Genomic DNA, 19,979 nt, shown 5'->3' on the forward strand with positions numbered 1-19,979 from the left:
AACATGGTGGGACTGGAGCATTAAAAAGTGTGTAGTGCAACCCCTATTGAGCCTCCTCATCTCTCATCTCGCCGCGCTGACAGAACACTAGTGTATGTGAATGCTCTGGGACATTACATTTATTCATTTAGCTGACGCTTTTATCCAAAGCGACTTACAATTGCTATATGTGTGATAGGTCGGTTGATTAAATATATAAACGTAGAGCAGTAGTAGCCTATAATATCAGTTTAAGAAATGTCCGGTTCAAAGCAAAATTCAATAAACTGATCCATACAGGGGCGTTGAGCTGGAAACAGCTATGGCTCAGAGGAACGGAAGAAAAAAAGTAGTGCGAGGTAATGCAAAATAAATTGCAAGGGGACTCAAAAGAATTGCAAAGTAACACAAAACATAATGTGAGTGGATGCAAAGTATTGCGAGGTAACACAAAACATATTGCAATGGAAGTAGTCCTCAAAAATATTCTCACCCTGACCCTCAGTAGAAACGATTGATTAATTGTGCGTAATCACGTATTGCATGTCATTTTTTGCTAACAGGCAATTTGTGATATTGTATTACGTTATAATGGTTAATTTGCTTTCCATGTAGAGTGACCTAGATTAGTTAGGAACATTATTTATTAGCAGGTTTTCCAGTACAAGCAATATTTTAATGGTTTCAGGTACTGGTGCAGTAAATACTCTGTGCCAAAAATCACTCTGTAATAGAAATTGTTTCAGCATTAGGGATGAAAAAAATTTCTTATCATAATTATAGTGACCAAAACAATCACAGTTATCAGTATTATCACGGACGGTATTGTAAAAATGTGCCGAAAAATATTAAAATGTACTGATACACACACTGAAACCATTCCAACAAGTTTTATATTGAAAACTACAAACAAATTGCCATTTTGTTTGGATAAACAATAATATAACAGCCAATACCTTTTGTGAACATATGAAAACCATCAAAGTGTGCATTATCAAGAATTTATATTTTATATTATATAGGTAATGCAATGACCCCATGCACAATTACATGCAAACAACTGAGTCTTCAGAAGATAGTAACTGCAATGAGCCCAACAACTGACATAAATACAGAGCTGTCTGTAGCGTTTCTCCTGATCTGACACTTTTACAACTAATTTGATAGCTACTGGATTTAAAATGAACAAGATATGCTGGTTGGTTGACTAAACTGCATTACGTGTTATCATGTGCAGTGGACAAATAGTGACTGATTCTCAATCATTGTATTTCCTTGAAGGCGTCTGTTTGGTTTCACTTTTGCCTGCTGCTTGGTGAATTTGTTCATGTGATGATTAATCTAATCACAGTTGGAATCGCTCTGTCATCCTGGGTGCGATTTAATTAAACAAAAAAGTGTGCTGTGTCTGTGTGAAACTCTCATCCCTGTGTGCACTGCAGTCTGCTCATTATCCACGCCCACACAGTGCTCTGGCATATGCCAGTAACACATGCAAACCAGAAAAACGATGTATTAGCAGTTTGCCAGTAATTTTACAAATTACAACCTACCATAATGCTCTGCCCCTTATTGTTCAAAACATAATCAGACTAACCACCGAAGCACCGGAAAAATCCCAGTCAGCAAGTGTTGTGCCCAGTTGTGCATGCCTACCAAGGATTGCATGAAGGTAACACTCATATATGCTGAGAAAAATGTCAGATGCAAATCTCGGCAGGTAGCCTACAACATCTGTTCTGCCGAATAAAGGTCACCTCAGGTCCTTTTCAGACACTTTGCTGTGCACATTGATCAAATGCGGTTATCACCACAGTTTTTTTGCTGAATCTTAAGGAATACTAAGTGTTAATGACTCTAATGTTTATAAAAAAAATATATATACTTAGAATCATTTATTAACCCCACAGAGAATAGTTTATCGGATATAAATAAAAATTATCTGATGTACTACAGCACACTTTCAAATGTGGAACACTGATTATTGATAAGTTTGTAGCATTAGAGACCAATGTAGAGCATGTTTCTTGCACAGGGATTAAATTAATGAAAACAACCCACAGAAATTGATGTAACTGGAATTACTATTATACTAGTGATAAGCTACATAGAATAATATTAACATTAACATTAGACTTTTTATTGAATGTTATAATATTATATTAATACACTAATTTACTCCTCCAGGATGTAGATTTAGCCAGAGCCAGGATGCCGTTGTTTTTTTACCTTTATTTATATATATAATATAAATATTTGATTATATCATATATATAACATTAAAGAAATGAAACTGCTACAATGTAAAGTAGTGAGTGTACAGCTTGTAAATTTGCATCACATAGCCTTTGATGTCTAAACCACTGGCAACAAAAGTGAGTAAAAACGTCCAAGTTGGGTCCAAAGTGTCAATATTTTGTCTGGCCACCATTATTTTCCAGCACTGCCTTAAACCTCTTGGGCATTGAGTTCACTGGAGTCCTCTTCCACTCCTCCATAATGACATTACGGATCTGATGGATGTTAGAGACCTTGCAGGTGGGGTACCTTCCGTTTGAGGATGCCCCATAGATGCTCAATAGGGTTTAGGTCTGGAGACATGCTTGGCCAGTCCATCACCCTCAGCTTCTTTAGCAAGGCAGTGGTTGTCCTGGAGGTGTGTTTGGGGTCGTTATCATATTGGAATACTACCCAGCGGCTCAGTCTCCAAAGGGAGGGGATTGTGCTCTGTTTCAGTATGTCACAGGTTTATGGTTCCCTCAATGAACTGTAGCTTCCCAGCACACATGCAGCCCCAGACCATGACACTCCCACCTCCATGCTTGAATGTAGGCAAGACACTTGTCTTTGTACTCCTTACCTGGTTGCCGCCACACACGCTTGACACCATCTGAACCAAACATGTTTATCGTGGTCTCATCAGACCACAAGACATGGTTTCAGTAATCCATATGCTTAGTCTGCTTGTCTTCAGCAAACTGCTTGTGGGCTTTCTTGTGCATCATAGAAGAGCCTTCCTTCTGGGACGACCAATTTGATGCAGAGTGCGGTGTATGGTCTGAGCACTGACAGGCTGACCCTACACCCCTTCAACCTCTGCTTCAATGCCAGCAGCACTCAAAAGTCTATTTCCCACAGACAGCATGTGCACTCAACTTCTTTGGTCGACCATGGCGAGGCCTGTTCTGAGTGGAACCTGTCCTGCTGAACCGCTGTATGGTCTTGGCCACTGTGCTGCAGCTCAGTGTCAGGGTCTTGGCATCTTCTTATAGCCTAGGCCATCTTTATGTAGAGCAACCATTCTTTTCTTCAGGTCCTCAGAGAGTTCTTTGACATCGAGGTGCCATGTTGAAGTTCCATTGACCAGTATGAGGGAGTGTGAGAGCAATAAGATTAAGGCACCATCCACAATACTCCGTTTTAGTTTACAAACGGAGAAATAAAACGAATACGATCTCCAGCGTTGTCTATCATTTATTTAGAATAAATAAATACAGACAAAGCATCAGACCAGAACGAACTGGGACTGAATGTAACACGGGAGTTTGGCGGCGGAAAACAGACTGGGAGTCGTTTCAAAGGAAACGGCTATATGCACAGTACAAGTGTAGGCAGATAAATGTTATTGGTACGGTACATAATATTTTAATAAAAATATGATGTCAAAAACCCGGTCAGTAGCATCGTGTTTCTGCTTTGTAAGACACAATCAGAGAGCCGAGCGTGAGCTGCTGCTTCATCGTTTCTAAAGTCCTCCGTTTTGGCCCATCTTCACTAAAACGCCCTCCGGAGTTTTGAAACGCAAAACGGGGTCGGCAGCGTTTCCAAACTTCTCCGTTTTAGGTCTTCGTTTTCATCGTTTTAGTCTGGATGGGAGCTGCAAACATAGCAAAAGGTCTCAGTTTTATTTTGAAAACGCAGTAGTGTGGATGGGGCCTAAATTTAACAAACCTGCGTTCCATTCACACCTCAGACCTTGTTACACTAACGAGTCATATGACACCGGGGAGGGAAAATGGCTAATTGGGTCCAATTTGGATATTTTCACTTAGGGGTGTACTCACTTTTGTTGCCAGCGGTTTAGACATTAATGCCTGTGGGATGTATTATTTTGAGGGGACAGCAAATTTACACTGTTGTAAACAAGCTGTACACTTATCAAGGACGGATTCCAACAGATTTAAAAACAAATACAGAAATAAATAAATGCTCAATAAATAAATAAACAAATGCACAAAAAATACAGTAAAAAATAAATGCAGGCAGTAATTAAATTGTACAACGAGACATAAATGTATATATCTCTTTAAATTAGCTTCTGTATTTATTATTTGTAATAATTACCTTACCATTTTAAAAAAGCTATTTAAAAGAGATATATATTTCTATATATTTATGTCTCATTGTATAGTTTAATCACTACATTTATATATTTTTTATTTATTTTTTTACTGTATTTTTTGGGCATTTAATCAGATGCTTAATTATTTATTGAGCATTTATTTATTTATACATTTATTTCCCTTTATGTCAGAATCCGTCCTCCATATACACTTTACACTTAACAAAAGTGTCATTTCTTCAATGTTGACACATGAAAAGATATAATCAAATGTTTACACAAATGTGAGGGGTGTATTCACTTTTACCGACTGCACTATTTTTACTTAGTTTATCGGAAATCGTGTGTATCATTTAAGTATTTCAACACTGCAGCAGTTCTCGGGTGAGCGTGCCTATCTGTAATTGCTTTGAGGAAGTAAATACAGACTTAAGAGGTGCTGAAAGCTACTAATAATAATGTTATCATATACTGTGATCTAAGTATCTGGCATAACAATAGTCATGTGGAAATAATAGGCGGGATTTCATGTTAACTTTTTTGTTCCTCATTCAATTCCTTGTCTCAGTCCAAGTCAGGAATTTTTCTTTACATTAACTCATCTTGCAAAATAGCTTTGGCGTTATGCACATCGCTGCTTCCTCCTGGCTCCGGATTTGCGATCAAATCTGACTGTTGTTGTGTGTCTGTTATGTTTGAATAGATTTCGGAAAGAAGATGTCCAGAAGTGAAAAGGTAACCTCATTATGACCGTTAGCAAATAAAGTTGCATTTTAGCTATAAAAATTGTGGATAAGCAGACTGGAGAATCTGCTCCATCACTGAGAGTTGTATTACTATAGGGTGGTGGCTATGAGTAGTAACGTTTTGTACAGAACACTCTAATTTCAGATCAGAACTTGGCTTAGTCACTAATAGGATGACAGAAAGAACATAGAGTAACCAGGACCACACTGGCGAAGATTGACTAGGGGAAGTTTAAGTTGAGATACATTTTAGAGTGTGAATGCTGTACATACAGTATGTCTCCTGATTAGACTTTTAGTTCTCTTAGCTGATTTTTGTTTTTGTGTAAAAAGGGAAATTTACATGAACAAAAGATGTGACCTCATGTTCCTCTAACTCTAAGTTTACAAAACTAAAATGACACAGTTGTTGACCTTACAAAAATAATATGTTGAATGCTGTATGCAATTAATGGCACAAAAAGACCCAGCTAATTCTTAATGCTTTTGTAAACATGGAGAGAGTTGAAGAGTTGCCAGACAAAAACAAGTATTATGTATTCATATAGTGAAACTGAAAAACGTCTCTACTGTCATATTTGCTAACCTCAATCATTTTCACAGTCGCTGTAGAGACACAAACCCAAACACGTTGTCTATCAAACGAGAAAGCATATATTTCCTTTTTAATTGTCAAGTATGTCTAATGTTTTTGAGATGGATCTTTTCTGCAGAACTGATTTTGTTTACTACTATTTTGAATAATTAAATCCAACGTCCAATAGGATCCTGTAGACTGAGCTGTGTGTTAGTGTCTTAGTTCACGGTTATCTGTCGTTAGATATGTAATGCTATGGTTTTTTCATGGACATTTACAATTTTTTAAATCTTCTATTGTGTTTTGATCCTAAATAGTACATGACGATGTAGAACATGTAATACTCTCTTAAGCATCTCATTCACTGTATCAGCTTTTCATGGGCCAATGGACTTCTCTCATATCTCTGTTCCTTGTTTTACACAACAACCAGTAAAATACCATTGTCGATAAAGCTGCCAATTACTCCACGCCCAAACACACACATTGTTTCAAGGTTAACATATGTATTCCTGGCTAACCATTTAACCTTTTCCTCATTGTACAACTATGTCTTAGAAAAACAACACAGACACATAAGTAATTGTGTACCTGTGTTGTTCTGTGGTTAACACGAGTTAATAATCAATAATCAGGCAATAATAATAATAAGGCACTCATATGAGCTCTTAATCTCAACAACCCAAAAGATCCAAAAATGTGATATGTAATTTTACCTTTAAATCAAAGGTTAAAGATGGATAAGTCTTTCTTTTTAATTTTTGCAATAATGTTTTGATTCCTCTTCATTAGGAAGAAGTTTGAATTCCTTCCTCTTTTCAAAGACATTCTCAAGTTCATCCGTTTATGTGTGGTAACACTGTAAGCCATCAGCCACAACATCACAGCATCATCATCAATAATAAAACTGTTCATCCAACTCCACACTGGCAACTTTCAGCAAAGTAGAAATAAACCCCAAAAAGTCTTACATAAATCATGGCTATTTCTTCAATGAGGAAAGACTGGATCCTGTTAGGTCAGATAATGCCATGAAAAAGGACAGTGTGTGTAATTTACACAAAGATCAGGCTTGGAGAAGAATGTCAAAAAACAACAACAACTAAATGATTTCTAAATTTACATTGAAATGCTGCTTAAACACATTGATATTAATTAATTAATTCTAACGAGGAGAAAATAGTTTATTCCAATAGTTAGATAAGACGGCAACTGCAAATTCTTCTAAGCACTATAACTTCTATCTGCTGCCTGTTGTGCTACTTATCATGTAACATAGAATAATAACACACAAACAATACATCAGAATCCAACATTTCATTTAGCGGAAATAGAAGGAAGAAGGAACTGCTTTAATCTGAAGAGTCACCTGGACATTCCCTTGGGGTGGGGCCTCAGAGTATAAAGCAGGTTATGATGTTAGACACAACATCGCTAACTCCACATCTCCAAGAGCATCTGAAGTCTTCCTGGGTATCTTCAAAGATACAGGTAACAAATTCTGTTTTTTTTGCTGGATGCTTATATTTTTCACGACAAATATAATTAACTTGTTTTTTATACTGAAATTTTGTTTGTGTTTTAGAGATGCTTCTCTCTGTCCTTCTTGTGTTGGGTGTCTGCCTGGTGCCTGCTCACTCTAAACCAGCAGGTAGGCTACATCCCTCACATAGTGGACACATTTCTGACTTTTTCTTTTGCGCCTGAATTTGTATCACATCACTGGTTAAGTTTAAAATAAATTTTGTCCCATTTGGTGAACAATTTAATAAATGTGTTGTTTCTTTGCAGCAGAATATCTCGGCAGTCCTCTCCTTCAAAGCTGCTTTCAGGAGGCAAAGAAAATAGTGGATGATGCCTACAAGTACTCCAGAGAAGAGTGAGTTCATCTTTTATTTCGTAAAATAATAGATTATCTTTCAAATTAATTCAGCACACATGTTTGTTGAAAAGCAATTTCTTTATTTCATTACAGCAACTCTGTCTCAGTAATTACAAGAAAAAGTTACAGAACCTAACCAATTTATTCTTCCACTGTGGGACTTCTTCTTTTCCAGGAGTCTGAAACGAGTCCGCAAGGAGGTGGTGAGTCCTCATGATGCTCTTCGTCTCCTGAAGCAGCCTCGCGGTGACACACGCTCAGCTGTGAGATCTGCAGACTACATGGCACAAACGCTCCGTCTGCTGCAAGAGAGGGTTCATCGTGTGCACAAACGCTCACTCAACGCAACAGGTTTGACCTGCAGCACCCAATCAGAGACAGCACTTATAGATAGTTATAAAAATATTTATAGTAATATATTTTTTTTATATAGCATTTTAAAAAGAACTCAAAGGCACTTTATAAAGTAAAAAAGACAAAAACAAGATCAGCACAAAAACACAATAACAACTTAAGATAACTATTAAAAGTTAAAAGCAAAACAGCATAAAAACTGGACAGAAACAAAAAGAAAACAGGTTAGGCCTTACACAGCCTACACACAATGTTTTTGTAACAACTTTTCCTAATCTGAGGTTTACTGTGTCATAATGTGGGCATAGTGAAGCGCTTAATTTAAAACTAGACAAACAGTAAAGTTGATAGACATGCACAACGATCTTACTCCATGAAATGTGTCTTTCACATTTTTTCAGATTTGCTCTCTGATGTGGACCTGCAAACACTTGTCGCTATAACTGGATGTGCTGCTCGACTCAGACCTCCACAATGCAGCACCACACCAAACCTTAACAAGTATCGCACAATCACCAGCGTCTGCAACAACCTGTAAGTGAAACATTCAAGATATTGTTATAAATACAAATTTAATGGGGTTTTTTTGTTGTTGTTGATTTCTGTACACCATCTAGGGCACGGAAAAATAGATATACTTTTACATGCAATTCATTTTAAGATACCTCAAACTGAAGTCCCTTTCTCCAAAAATGTAATAGCCAGGCAAATAATATCATCACAAAATCATACTTACATTACACATTACGTACATTATTATATTTTGTTAAATATTTTGACTTCTTGCATTCCACATATTTGTGGGGTGAAAATAATTAGATGATTTCTTTCCAAATAACAATTTGAGTTGACTTGATGGAAACAGGGTCTGTGAGATTGAGTGGTGTTTACACTGAGAGGAAAAGCTTGTGAACTAAACACAAACATCATAGGCTTTAACACAGCATAAGATGTGTAGCCTAGTCTACACTTCAAATTCTCAAGCACCATTTCCAAACATGGACGTGTCTTGTTTGCTTTTAGAAATAACCCTCGCCTCGGTGCCTCCAACACCCCATTCACCCGTTGGCTTCCTGCCGAATATGACGATGGCATCTCTGAACCGAAAGGCTTCAGAAACCAAAAAATCAACAACTTCTTGCTGCCACTGGTACGAACTTTGAAATCCCAGACCCTCGCTTTGATTAATAGCCTATACATAAATGCTGATTTCAAATTCAAACTATACAATTATCCTCCACTTTCAGGTGCGACAGGTTTCCAACAACATCCTAAACACAACGGATAGAGGTGTGATCAACGACACAGAATACTCTCTCATGTTGACCTTCTTTGGGCAGTTTAATGACCACGACTTTACCCTCACGCCCTCCTCTCCCAGCATCCGCTCCTTCAGCAACGGGTTGAACTGTGGCGAGAGCTGTGAGAATTCAGATCCCTGCATCCCCATCCCGGTTGGTGTCAAAGGTCAAACCCAAACACTGAGATGTAATTTTCTTTAAAAGATTTTCTCTGTAACCTTTAGCCTTTCTTTCTTACAAACAGATTCCTCCCGGCGACCCCTTCTTGAAATCAAACCCAAAAGGCTGCATCCCTGCGTCCAGATCCGCCCCCGCTTGCGGAACAGGCTACTCGGCCTACAATTTTGGCGGAAAGCCCAACGTAAGAGAGAATATCAACTCCCTGACAGCCTTCTTGGATCTCAGCCAGGTGTACGGCTCTGAGGACAAGCTTGCCCAGTTTCTTCGCGACCTCAATACTGATAGCGGCCTGCTGCGCGTCAATACAGAGTTTACTGACAACGGCCGTGAGCTGCTGCCCTTCAACCCTCTCAATGTGAACAGTTGTGCCAATCGTGGTAAAATCACCAACGACTCGAACGCCAAAGAGGTGCCCTGTTTCATTGCAGGTTAGTGATCTTGTAAGTCAAATAGCCTTTATAAATAATTAATTTATCTTTTATAAAGGCTATGTAAATAAGGAATAAGAGTTTGCTCTAGCCTCTAACCTGCTGTATCCTTACAATATCTGGAAATACATAATAACCTTGTAACAATTTTTTCCCTATTTATCATTTATAAGCAATACATGAACACTTCATAAATGGTTCATAACCAGGGTTTACATAGCCTATAGGTCCTTAAAAAGTGTAAAATCTAACAATCTCAATTTTAAGCCTTAATATGTCTTCAATACCTTTTTGGCATGTTTTTTGATTGGATTATGAAGCTAAGGTATTGATCAAACTCTAACAACTACAAAACAAAACCAACATGAAACCATTAACCATTAATGCAAACTTTCCAGCCCAGTCAGAATTTATTAATGCACACCTAGCTAGTGCTAGCTAAACATCTGTCCTATTAAAGCAATGAAGACTTAAGTGAGCTGTTTCAAACCATGTTCCCTAAGTCTGACATTGCTAAAATCTTCAAGTGTATATCCTTACTTGCCTGTATGGATGTGACAGAGCTTTTATATTGCACTTATAATGGACTTAAAAGGTCTTAAGTTAAATTTAAATTTTTAAACCACTGAAACTCTGATAACACACTAGTTGTAAGCAGCTATATGGACATTTTCAGAGTTACGCACTTGCTGGTGGATGCTGGTCTGTTAACAGAAAAAACTCATAATAATAGGTCTTTGTATGAAAAGTTATAATTGTTAAACGCTTGAAATGCCCTTATTCAACTACATTACACTGTGTTATCAACCATTTATTAAATGTTTAAATTCCACTTATAAATGCTAAATAGAGAGGTAAATAGTAAAGTGTTCTTGATGACTTGTTAAAAAGGGAAAAAAGGAGGACCCTTTTTGATGATTTACTAATTACTGAGCTACATAGCATTAATATTATATTAGGAAGTAAACTGGTACATCTCTGATTAACTGTTTAATGTCTACATTTCTGCCTTTAAGGTGACTCTCGTGCGGACGAAAACATCGCTCTGACATCCATTCACACACTGTTCCTGCGTGAGCATAACCGCCTGGCTCGTCAACTGAAGAAACTAAACCCTCAGTGGGACGGCGAGACCCTCTACCAAGAGGCCCGCAAGATCATGGGTGCTTACACACAGGTAGCTAAACCTGAGAGTCAAAATTCATAATTCTGTATTTACATCTCCAAAGCAAGTGCCATATACTCCACTGTCTGAATTGACTGAATGTAAATCTCCCTGTCTCTCTCAGGTGTTTATGTTCAGGGATTATTTGCCACACATTTTGGGTGCCGACGTGGTACATACACAGCTTGGCCCTTACCCTGGTTACGATCCCAACGTTGACCCCAGCATCGCCAACGTCTTTGCAACAGCAGCTTTCCGCTTTGCCCACTTGACCATCCAGCCATTTATTCCCCGCCTGGATGCAGACTACAAGGAGCACTCTCAGTTCCCCAGTGTCCCTTTGTTCACAGCCTTCTTAACCCCCTGGAGAGTCGTCTTTGAGGGTGAGCTGTAGAGAGAGAAGTGTAGGAGCTTCACAGTCACTCTGTCTTAAACTGTCACCCTAATTTTTATTTTACCTCTCCAGGTGGCATTGACCCTCTGATCCGTGGAGTGATCAACCGTCCCGCTAAACTGAATGTTCAAAATCCCGTCATGGTGGATGCTCTGAGGGAGAGGTTGTTTCAGTTTGTGCGGAAACTGGCTTTGGACCTGGGCTCTCTCAACATGCAGAGGGGACGTGACCACGGCTTGCCTGGTACACCCCTCATTCTGATCTTCATTCTTTTAAATATCCCTTCTAATGTTTCATCTCTTTCTTAATTTTCCTCATGCTTCCTTGTTTTCTCCTGTAGGTTACAATGCCTGGCGTGGGTTTTGCGGCCTGTCTCAGCCCAAGAACCAGGAAGAGCTTGCTCAGGTCCTAAACAACAACGACCTGGCACACAGGCTGCTGCAGCTCTACGGTACCCCCGACAACATCGACATCTGGCTGGGAGGCGTGGCAGAGCCGTTGGTCCCTGGCAGCCGTGTGGGGCCTCTGTTTGCCTGCCTCATCGCAAAACAGTTCCAGAGGCTCCGCCAGGGTGACAGGTCAGTATGTGTGTAAACACTATGTGTGTATTTTAATGTAGGTGTCAGATTTTGTAATGTAAAGGAAAGATGTAATGAAAATAGGTGCGGTCATATCAGTCACCACTGAGGGATGCAAAAGTCAGATATTTTCACAATTTACATGCTTATGAACATTACACTAAAAACATGTTTTTTTTTTGAATAGATAAAGTAATAAAGGTAACTTATATTCTTTATTCAAATGCATTATTTAAAATTCAGATTTAGACTCACATGGAGAGTTTACTTGTACACAAAAGAACTGAATTTTCATTGTTTCAAAATTAGTTTTTTTTTTATCACTTTATTGCAGTGACTATTACACTGCACTACTTCAGCTAAATATCTAAATGATTGCAAGCAGCTACAACTGTTGTGGTCAACAATACATCTTAAATTATTTAACTTGGCTTTAGTTAAATTTCTCTCTGAATGACAGTAAATGATGTATTCAGTCATCTCTGCAACCTGCTGCAAATTGTTAGAAACAACATGGCTGGGTTATGGTCCACACTAGCCAGAGGGTTTTGATACTTTCTTTCTAGCATTGGTTTACTGCGTTCAGCCACAGCTTGTTGCTGTCTTCCCCTTCTGACAAATCTTATATTGTAAAAGTTAAGGTTTTTCTTTTGGTCTGATAGTCAATTATCTTATTAATTTATATAAAATGCCAGCTACAGACTGATAACACAATCTCAAAAATAAATACATTGCAATTATGGTGCCTGTTGATGCTGATCTCTTTCCCTGCTCCTCTTGTTTGAAATTATCAGGCTGTGGTACGAGAAACCAGGTGTCTTCACCCTGAGACAGAGAGCTGCTCTGTCCACTGCCACCTTAACCAGGATCATCTGTGACAACACCGATATCACGTCTGTCCCCCGGGACCCTTTCAACATTGTCTCAAAAAGAAACCCGCTCATCCTCTGCAATACCATCCGAAGCCTGAACCTGGCAGCCTGGCAGGAGTAACCCTGCACAGACAAGTCAGGTGAAACACTGGACCAAACACACAACACTTGACCTCGGGGGAGACTCTCAGCACCAGTTGTCATCAATTTTTTTTCATTCAGAAAAATCTGTCTAATCATTCTTCATATGTTTTATTTGATCTTGCCCTCAGTGGTTCTTTTGGATCTCTTTTCATAACTTTCCATTAATCAGGTCATATATATCAAATACTTATTATTGATAATTAACTTTTACATTTTTCTTTTTATTCAATTGACCAGACTGGGGCTCATCATCCAACTGTACATATCATATTTTGACTGACAAATGAACACATTTACCACCTAGTGAACATGAAATATGACTGTTAAACAGTATTCAGTCAATTGGACAGAAGATTTATAAGTGGTTAATTTTGATGGTAGAATTTACTAATATTATTGTGAATATTTTATGCACTGATGAGATTGAAGCATGCCTTAAAAATTATGTGTGTTGTGTTTTGTCTGTGAGATTTGTTTTACTGTAACTTTCAAATCTGTTATATTTCTGCATTCAATAAATAACCTAAAGATTGAAAATTTTCTTTTTTATGTGAATCGCAAAAAGAGAGAGAAGACTTTACAACATTTAAATTAATGCTGTTAAATTGGGCTTATTTAGTGTCTGAAGACAGTATCAACAGTACAAATAAACATAGTATCACGGTATAAGCTCCATTTGTGCAAAAAATTCAAGTGCAGAAATTTGGGAATATTTCAAAATTTGAATTTTTTTTTAAAGCATTTGGTGATGCAGGGATGATGATCAAGTTAAATTACTCATGACAGTACATGAGCCTGGAGTTATCTACACAGTGTAGGCTACATAATTATCTAAACTACAACCTATGTTTGTTGCTACTTCTCTATGTTTTTAATGAATTACATCTTCACATATTGTTTTCTTTCAAGCAGTAACATTAAACCTAACAAAACAGACCTGTTAGCTTGGATTTAACTGACTTCAGTAAAAATAACCTTAATGTTCCTGTAGATGGAGCCACTGTTCTTTATTAAACAAAATAAATGTATAATTCATGTAGTTTTATAGTTAATTCTGACAAGTCAGAGTTGTCCTATTTCTATCTTTGTAATTAATTCTTAGCCACCACACAACCGTACTCTATATCAACAGAACACTCAAACTATATCAAGAGACAATTTGGCAAAATATAAATGTTTTCCTTGCTGGGTGAGAAACTTACACATCTTCAACATTTAATCCAAGTTAAGGTTCACTGGAGAGTGAAACCCACTCACCATGAACTGAATATGGGGGAAGGATAGACAAACTAACACACAAACATTTACACCTATGGTTAACTTATTAAATAATCTCCTGCCCACCTGGGCTGCACACTGCAAAAGTACACTGGAACGTCCAGAGAAAACAGAGGCGAACATTGTGAAGAAACTTGCAGATTTTGTACAGGAAGGTTCAAGGCGGATATTTAAGTGATGATAGTGTTAACCACTGAGCTTATGTCTTAAAAACAAATGCTCAACATTTTAGGAAATAGAGTTAGAACAGATGATTGATAAAACATCTCTGTCTGTTAAATATGAAGCTACAGCAAACAGCCGATTCACTCGCAACCTGTGAGCAGGTGTTTTGTGCTGGACTATTTCTTGGCCCTGAGACTCCTGGATGATGTTATACCTATCCAAGAAATATTTAGGAGATGCAACATGTTAATTAGGTTCTGGCAGGAGGATTTTTAACCTTCTAACAGAGCCAGGCTAGTTGTTTCCCCCTGCTTCCAGTCTTTATGCTAAGCTAAGCTAACCAGCTGCTAGCTGTAGATCCATGTTTAAATTTTAAATTTTAAATTTTAAATTTAAATTTGTCAGTGTGTTCACAGCTTTTTTTCACTGCTGCCAAGTGTCCGAAGAAAGAAGTTACTGCAGACCTAAGTTTGACTGAAAATCACGTCCACCAAACAACAATTGACTTGTAGTGTGATTTGTGCTTTTAGTTACCACCACAGTTTATTCTGTTATTGTCTTAGAAGCTTAAAATAGATAGGCATACAAATCGCTGCTGAAAATGATTAATACATCATGAAGTAAAAGAAGCGCAAATAAATCTCTTTATCACTGGATTACAGTTTTTCTCGATTGCTCAAACACGTTTTTTGAAATTATGCCTCTTTTTATCGAAACTCTAAACACAAATCCACAACTTCTCACCCAATTCCCCAAACATCCTATTTTCAGGTCAAACCCATTCAATCTGGCTGTAAAACCAAACTTTGTCCTCTGATATGACACACAAGCCCTCAAAAAACCACACACTAGAACACAGTCTTAAACATTGGTGAGATAAATTTGAAACAATACAAAAACTGGTTATTAGTAATGTTGCTTGTGGTTCTCCCCCTCAAAAACCTTTTCACATGATGAACACAACAAAAGAAAAAACAAATGTAAACATTTGCACACATGTTTTCTTCCTTAGTGTGCTGTACAGTACAACACACCAAACAACAAATTATTTTGCCCCAGCGTCCCGTCTTTGGTCTGGGAAAGGCCAGAGATTCTTGTTCTCCACGTCCTCCTCCTCTCCCTACTACTCCTCCATTTCCTTCATCCTCCTCCCTACTCCTCCCTCTACCTCCTCCACCTTCTCCTCCAACTCCTCCTCTCTACTCCTCCTCCACCCTCCTCTTACTCCTCATCTTACTCCCACTTCCTTCACCTCTTACTCCTCTCCTTACTGCTCTTCCTCCTACTCCTCATCTTTCTCATTCTACTCTCTGGTGTCCTCTATGTCTTCCTTCAGATTTCTATGGATCCATTGTTCCTAAACTGAATGAACTGACTCTGGTCCTTTTATCTATCTATTGAAGCTTCTGATTGGTGTGTAATTTTGACTCTTTGTGTTTCCACCTAACTGTGTGCTAATCGAGCTCACCCTATACAGACTTGAGCGAACAATATTGAATGTCAGTGTTTTCTCAATTACCGCATGGTGTACGAAATGAGAAATGAAGGGATTTGTGTGTAGAGTTTAGAGAAATGGGTGTGCTTTTTGAAAAATGGAGAAAGCCTGCTTATAGTGTTTAAGCAATTGAGAAAAAGTGTAACTGGATTTTCTCCCCGCCTGTCTGTGGTTGTAGGATGAGATGAGATACAGGGAGTGAAAAAGAAAAAGACATCTGCATGAATCATCGCACAATGTAAAGTTTTCTGGGCTGTGTTTCTTGATAAAATGCTCCGCCTCCTGGTTGCAGAGTCTATAGTGCATGTGCAGAGTGCCACGTAGTCCACCAGACTGTGTGTGTGTGTGTGTGTGTGTGTGTGTGTGGTGCAAGCCCTGACTTTGTGTACCAAGAGTAATGGAAACCAAGTATTTATGAAAGAGGAGAAACTATTTGAATTGTCAGTTTTTGTTGTAGAGTTTTGTGCTGATCTGAAACTGATCTTATTTCAATAGGCTGAGTTTTGCAAATGGGTGGAGGGAAAAATCTACTACAAAAGGAAATCAAGGAGTAGCCTACAAATCTACTTAACACAAGCAACAATGTTATGGGATAGAACTTGTGGGGTTTAAGTAGAGGGATGTGAAAGAAGAGTCTTGGGAATAGATTAGAGGACATCAGCATGGATGCTTGAGAGATGTGTGTGGTCTGGTTTAACTGTGATGTAATCGTAATGATGCCAGGAAAATCAATAATTAAATGCATGGGGGATCAGAACTGGGTAAATAACACTTATTTTCAAAGTGAGACCTGCATTTTTAGCATTTTTTAAAGACTTGTTTAAGAAAAACAAAGCCATGAAAGTTGCAGAGATGTCAGTTTTATGTCATAGCGGTGATGGATTACATGCTCATAAAAGCACATTTAATAAAATATCTATCTGCCCTAAATCCAGACACTGGCTGCTGTAAATGCTTAAATGTAGGCTTCACGTCTCAAGTGATGTGGCAAATGTCTGCCAGATGTTTACTCAGTGATGGCACTGAATAATCGGTGTTGGGTTTACAGTAAATTTAGCATCATGAAAGGATGGAGATATTTTTCCTCACTTTACTCAATGTCAGGTCTTATGCAGGAGGCCTTGTCACTATTTTCCCTCCTTATTCTGCAACTCAGATGTGGATTTATTCAAATTCTTTCGGCTCAATCCAGTGCCCAAAAAGTCAGGAATGGGGGTGAATTCCAGCAACGTGGACAAAAGAACTTGGCTAATTCCTTGCAGATGTGTCTCTGAGCTGTGTGAGGGAACACTGTGCTGCCCTCACTGGAGAGAAAAAGGAGTCTGCATGGGGAAAGTCCAATGAATTACAAGCAAAAAACATCAGCGACCCAGTACAGCTGGTTCTGTCTGTCTGTCTGGCGTTCTAGAGCAGAGAAAGGAGGCAAACCAGTGCACATATTTTTCACTCTCTGGAGGAAATGGTGGTATGCAGTCACAAAAGTGCATGTTAGTCATCCTCAAAGCAGAAATCACAATCACAAAAAAATCACTACCACAAAAAAGGTACATCCACAGCCGTTTTATACTGGAATCAAATCCTACACAATAGAATTAAATTAAAACTGCTAGAAGGCATCTCTGAAGACATAACAGGAAACGTTTATAAGAGAGCAGCCGAATCCATTGGTGATGTTGCTGTGATTCAGGGTGGAAAGATTTTGTGAGTCAAAAGTTCTTTTATTCACGTCTTTTCACTTTTTAATACTCAGATTTATGTGTCTCGATTTCACAAATGCATCTTCTGGATTAGTGAGCCACTGGCACATGTCCCACTTATCTTTAACTCTTGAACAACTCAAACAAGTCTGTAGGGAGGATACATTTTCAGGAGCCCTCAGAGCTTACACAAGCTTAAAATGTAACCTCACGTAACTGTGAGATGATGTGTGCACTCCGTTATCCAAGAACAATACAACTGTAACTGTAATTTACAGCATGATTCAATCCACGTACTCTACCATTAAATAGAACCTATTTTCAGACTAAAACGTATTTTTAGTCTTCCGTGGTTCTTCATCTCTGAAAAACTGGTTTCATCTGAAGTAATTCTCTATAAAATTAAATATTCAAAATATGCAGCAATAAAGGGAAGATGCCATATGGAGTTTTTGACCACTACTAGCATTATTGAGCAATGTTTTTATGAGTGGGGCCCTGCTTTGTTTTTTCTTGCACATAAGGGCGCACATGTCGCACAAGCAAGCGGATGACACGATATACTGTACATTCCTGTCAAATGTTTCACACCACTCCACCGATCTACAGGCAGCAGTAACATGCCAAGAAATGAAGCAATGGACCCAATAAAGGCAGGGAGGAAGAAGGCTGCTAACAAGTGCACACTGATGTCAACAATACAGGTTTCAAAATTTTTCCAAAAATTGGTTTTGCAATTTAGCCCCACCCACTTAAAACCAGAGAGAGGTGCAAAGAAAAACCAGCACAGCCAGAAATCTGGCATGTGAAATATAAAAAATAACTGTTGTTGTTACTCAAATACTGTAGATAAGGTATTTTTTCCTGCTTATTTTTACTTCTCCTCCACTTCATCACAGAGGGAAATATTATCAGAATCAGAATCAGAAAGAGCTTTATTGCGAAGTAGTGTTTTACACATACGAGGAATTTGCTTTGGTGATAAGGTGCTACACGTAGACAAACATACAGTTGACATAAATAAACGTAGAAATATATAAATATGGAATAGACAATGCTTTGCAGAGAAAGAACAACGTTGCAGATATTTACATGTGCATTATTCTGGGTTTGTGTCGTGCAGACGTATTGCAACTGAAGAGGATATTGTGTACATAAATATATAAATTGACAATATAAAAATATACAACAACAAAGATTAATAATTAACAACAAATATGTGCAATATGCCAGGTTTGTGCATGATATGATATGAAATAATATTTACATGTGCAGAGACATTTGTATTATTTGCAAGGGGGGAGTGTCAGTGGGGGACCTGGGCCTTGTTAATGAGGCTAGCTGCAGATGGGAATAAGCTGTTTTTGTGGCGAGAGGTTTTGGTCCTGATGGGCCGCAGCCTCCTGCCAGAGGGGAGAGTCTGAAACAGTTTGTGTCCAGGGTGGGAGTTGTCAACTACAGTCTTTCCTGCTCGCTTCAGAGTCCTGGAGGCGTACAGTTCCTTCAGTGATGGAATATTGCAGCCAATCACCTTCTCTGCAGAGCGAATGATACGCTGCCCTCCTCCATCACCATCGGAGGAGGTGAGGATGGAATCAAACTTCTTCAGCTGCCGCAGGATGTATATCATCTGCTGGACCTTCTTTATGATGGAGGTGATGCTCAGCTCCCACTTGAGGTCCTGGGAGATGATGGTACCCAGGAAGCAGAAGGAGTCCACAGTGGTGACTGAGGAGTCACTCAGAATGATGGGAGAGGGTGGGGCTGTGCTCTTTCTAAAATCCACGATCATCTCCACTGTCTTCAGAGCATTGAGCTCCAGACTGTTCTGGCTGCACCAGGTCACCAGATGGTCGATCTCCCACCTGTAGGCACTCACCAGAGATGAGCCCAATGAGGGTGGTGTCGTCCACAAACTTCAGGAGCTTGACGGACTGGTGACTGGAGGTGCAGCTGTTGGTGTACAGGGAGAAGAGCAGAGGGGAAAGAACGCAGCCTTGAGGGGATCTGGTGCTGATGGTCCTGGAGTCAGAGACATGTTTTCCCAGCTTCACATCCTGCTTCCTGTCCATCAGGAAGTCAGTGATCCACCTGCAGGTGGAGTCAGGCACGTTCAGCTGGGAGAGCTTGTCCTGCAGCAGGGCCAGGATGATGGTGTTGAAAGCAGAGCTGAAATCCACAAACAGGATCCTGGCGTAGGTTCCTGGGGAGTCCAGGTGCTGGAGGATGAAGTGAAGGGCCATGTTTACTGCATCATCTACAGACCTGTTGGCTCTGTAGGCGAACTGCAGGGGGTCCAGGAGTGGGTCTGTAATCGATTTAAGGTGGGACAACACAAGGCGTTCAAAGGACTTCATTACCACAGAGGTCAGGACGATGGGTTTGAAGTTGTTTAGTCCTGT

At 39.0% G+C, this 19,979-nt stretch overlaps 1 protein-coding gene across 2 annotated transcripts; it reads left to right on the top strand.

The window, feature by feature from the left end:
• Window positions 1-5,895: 5,895 nt before the first annotated feature.
• On the top strand, window positions 5,896-13,479 carry LOC123981720 (eosinophil peroxidase-like). 2 transcript variants are annotated; one of them, XM_046066814.1, is made up of 13 exons: window positions 5,896-7,135; window positions 7,230-7,295; window positions 7,436-7,523; window positions 7,702-7,877; window positions 8,282-8,414; window positions 8,904-9,030; window positions 9,128-9,334; window positions 9,426-9,789; window positions 10,806-10,966; window positions 11,079-11,337; window positions 11,421-11,591; window positions 11,689-11,926; window positions 12,721-13,479. In XM_046066814.1, exons 2-13 carry the CDS (start codon window positions 7,232-7,234, stop codon window positions 12,917-12,919), a joined length of 2,187 nt encoding a protein of 728 aa, XP_045922770.1. In that variant the 5' UTR covers window positions 5,896-7,135; window positions 7,230-7,231; the 3' UTR covers window positions 12,920-13,479. The 2 variants fall into 2 exon arrangements, with proteins under 2 accessions (XP_045922770.1, XP_045922771.1); XM_046066815.1 differs by having other exon boundaries at window positions 7,439-7,523.
• Window positions 13,480-19,979: the final 6,500 nt, after the last annotated feature.

The sequence above is a fragment of the Micropterus dolomieu genome, linkage group LG13 (genome assembly GCF_021292245.1).
Source record: "Micropterus dolomieu isolate WLL.071019.BEF.003 ecotype Adirondacks linkage group LG13, ASM2129224v1, whole genome shotgun sequence".
Lineage (NCBI taxonomy): Eukaryota > Metazoa > Chordata > Actinopteri > Centrarchiformes > Centrarchidae > Micropterus > Micropterus dolomieu.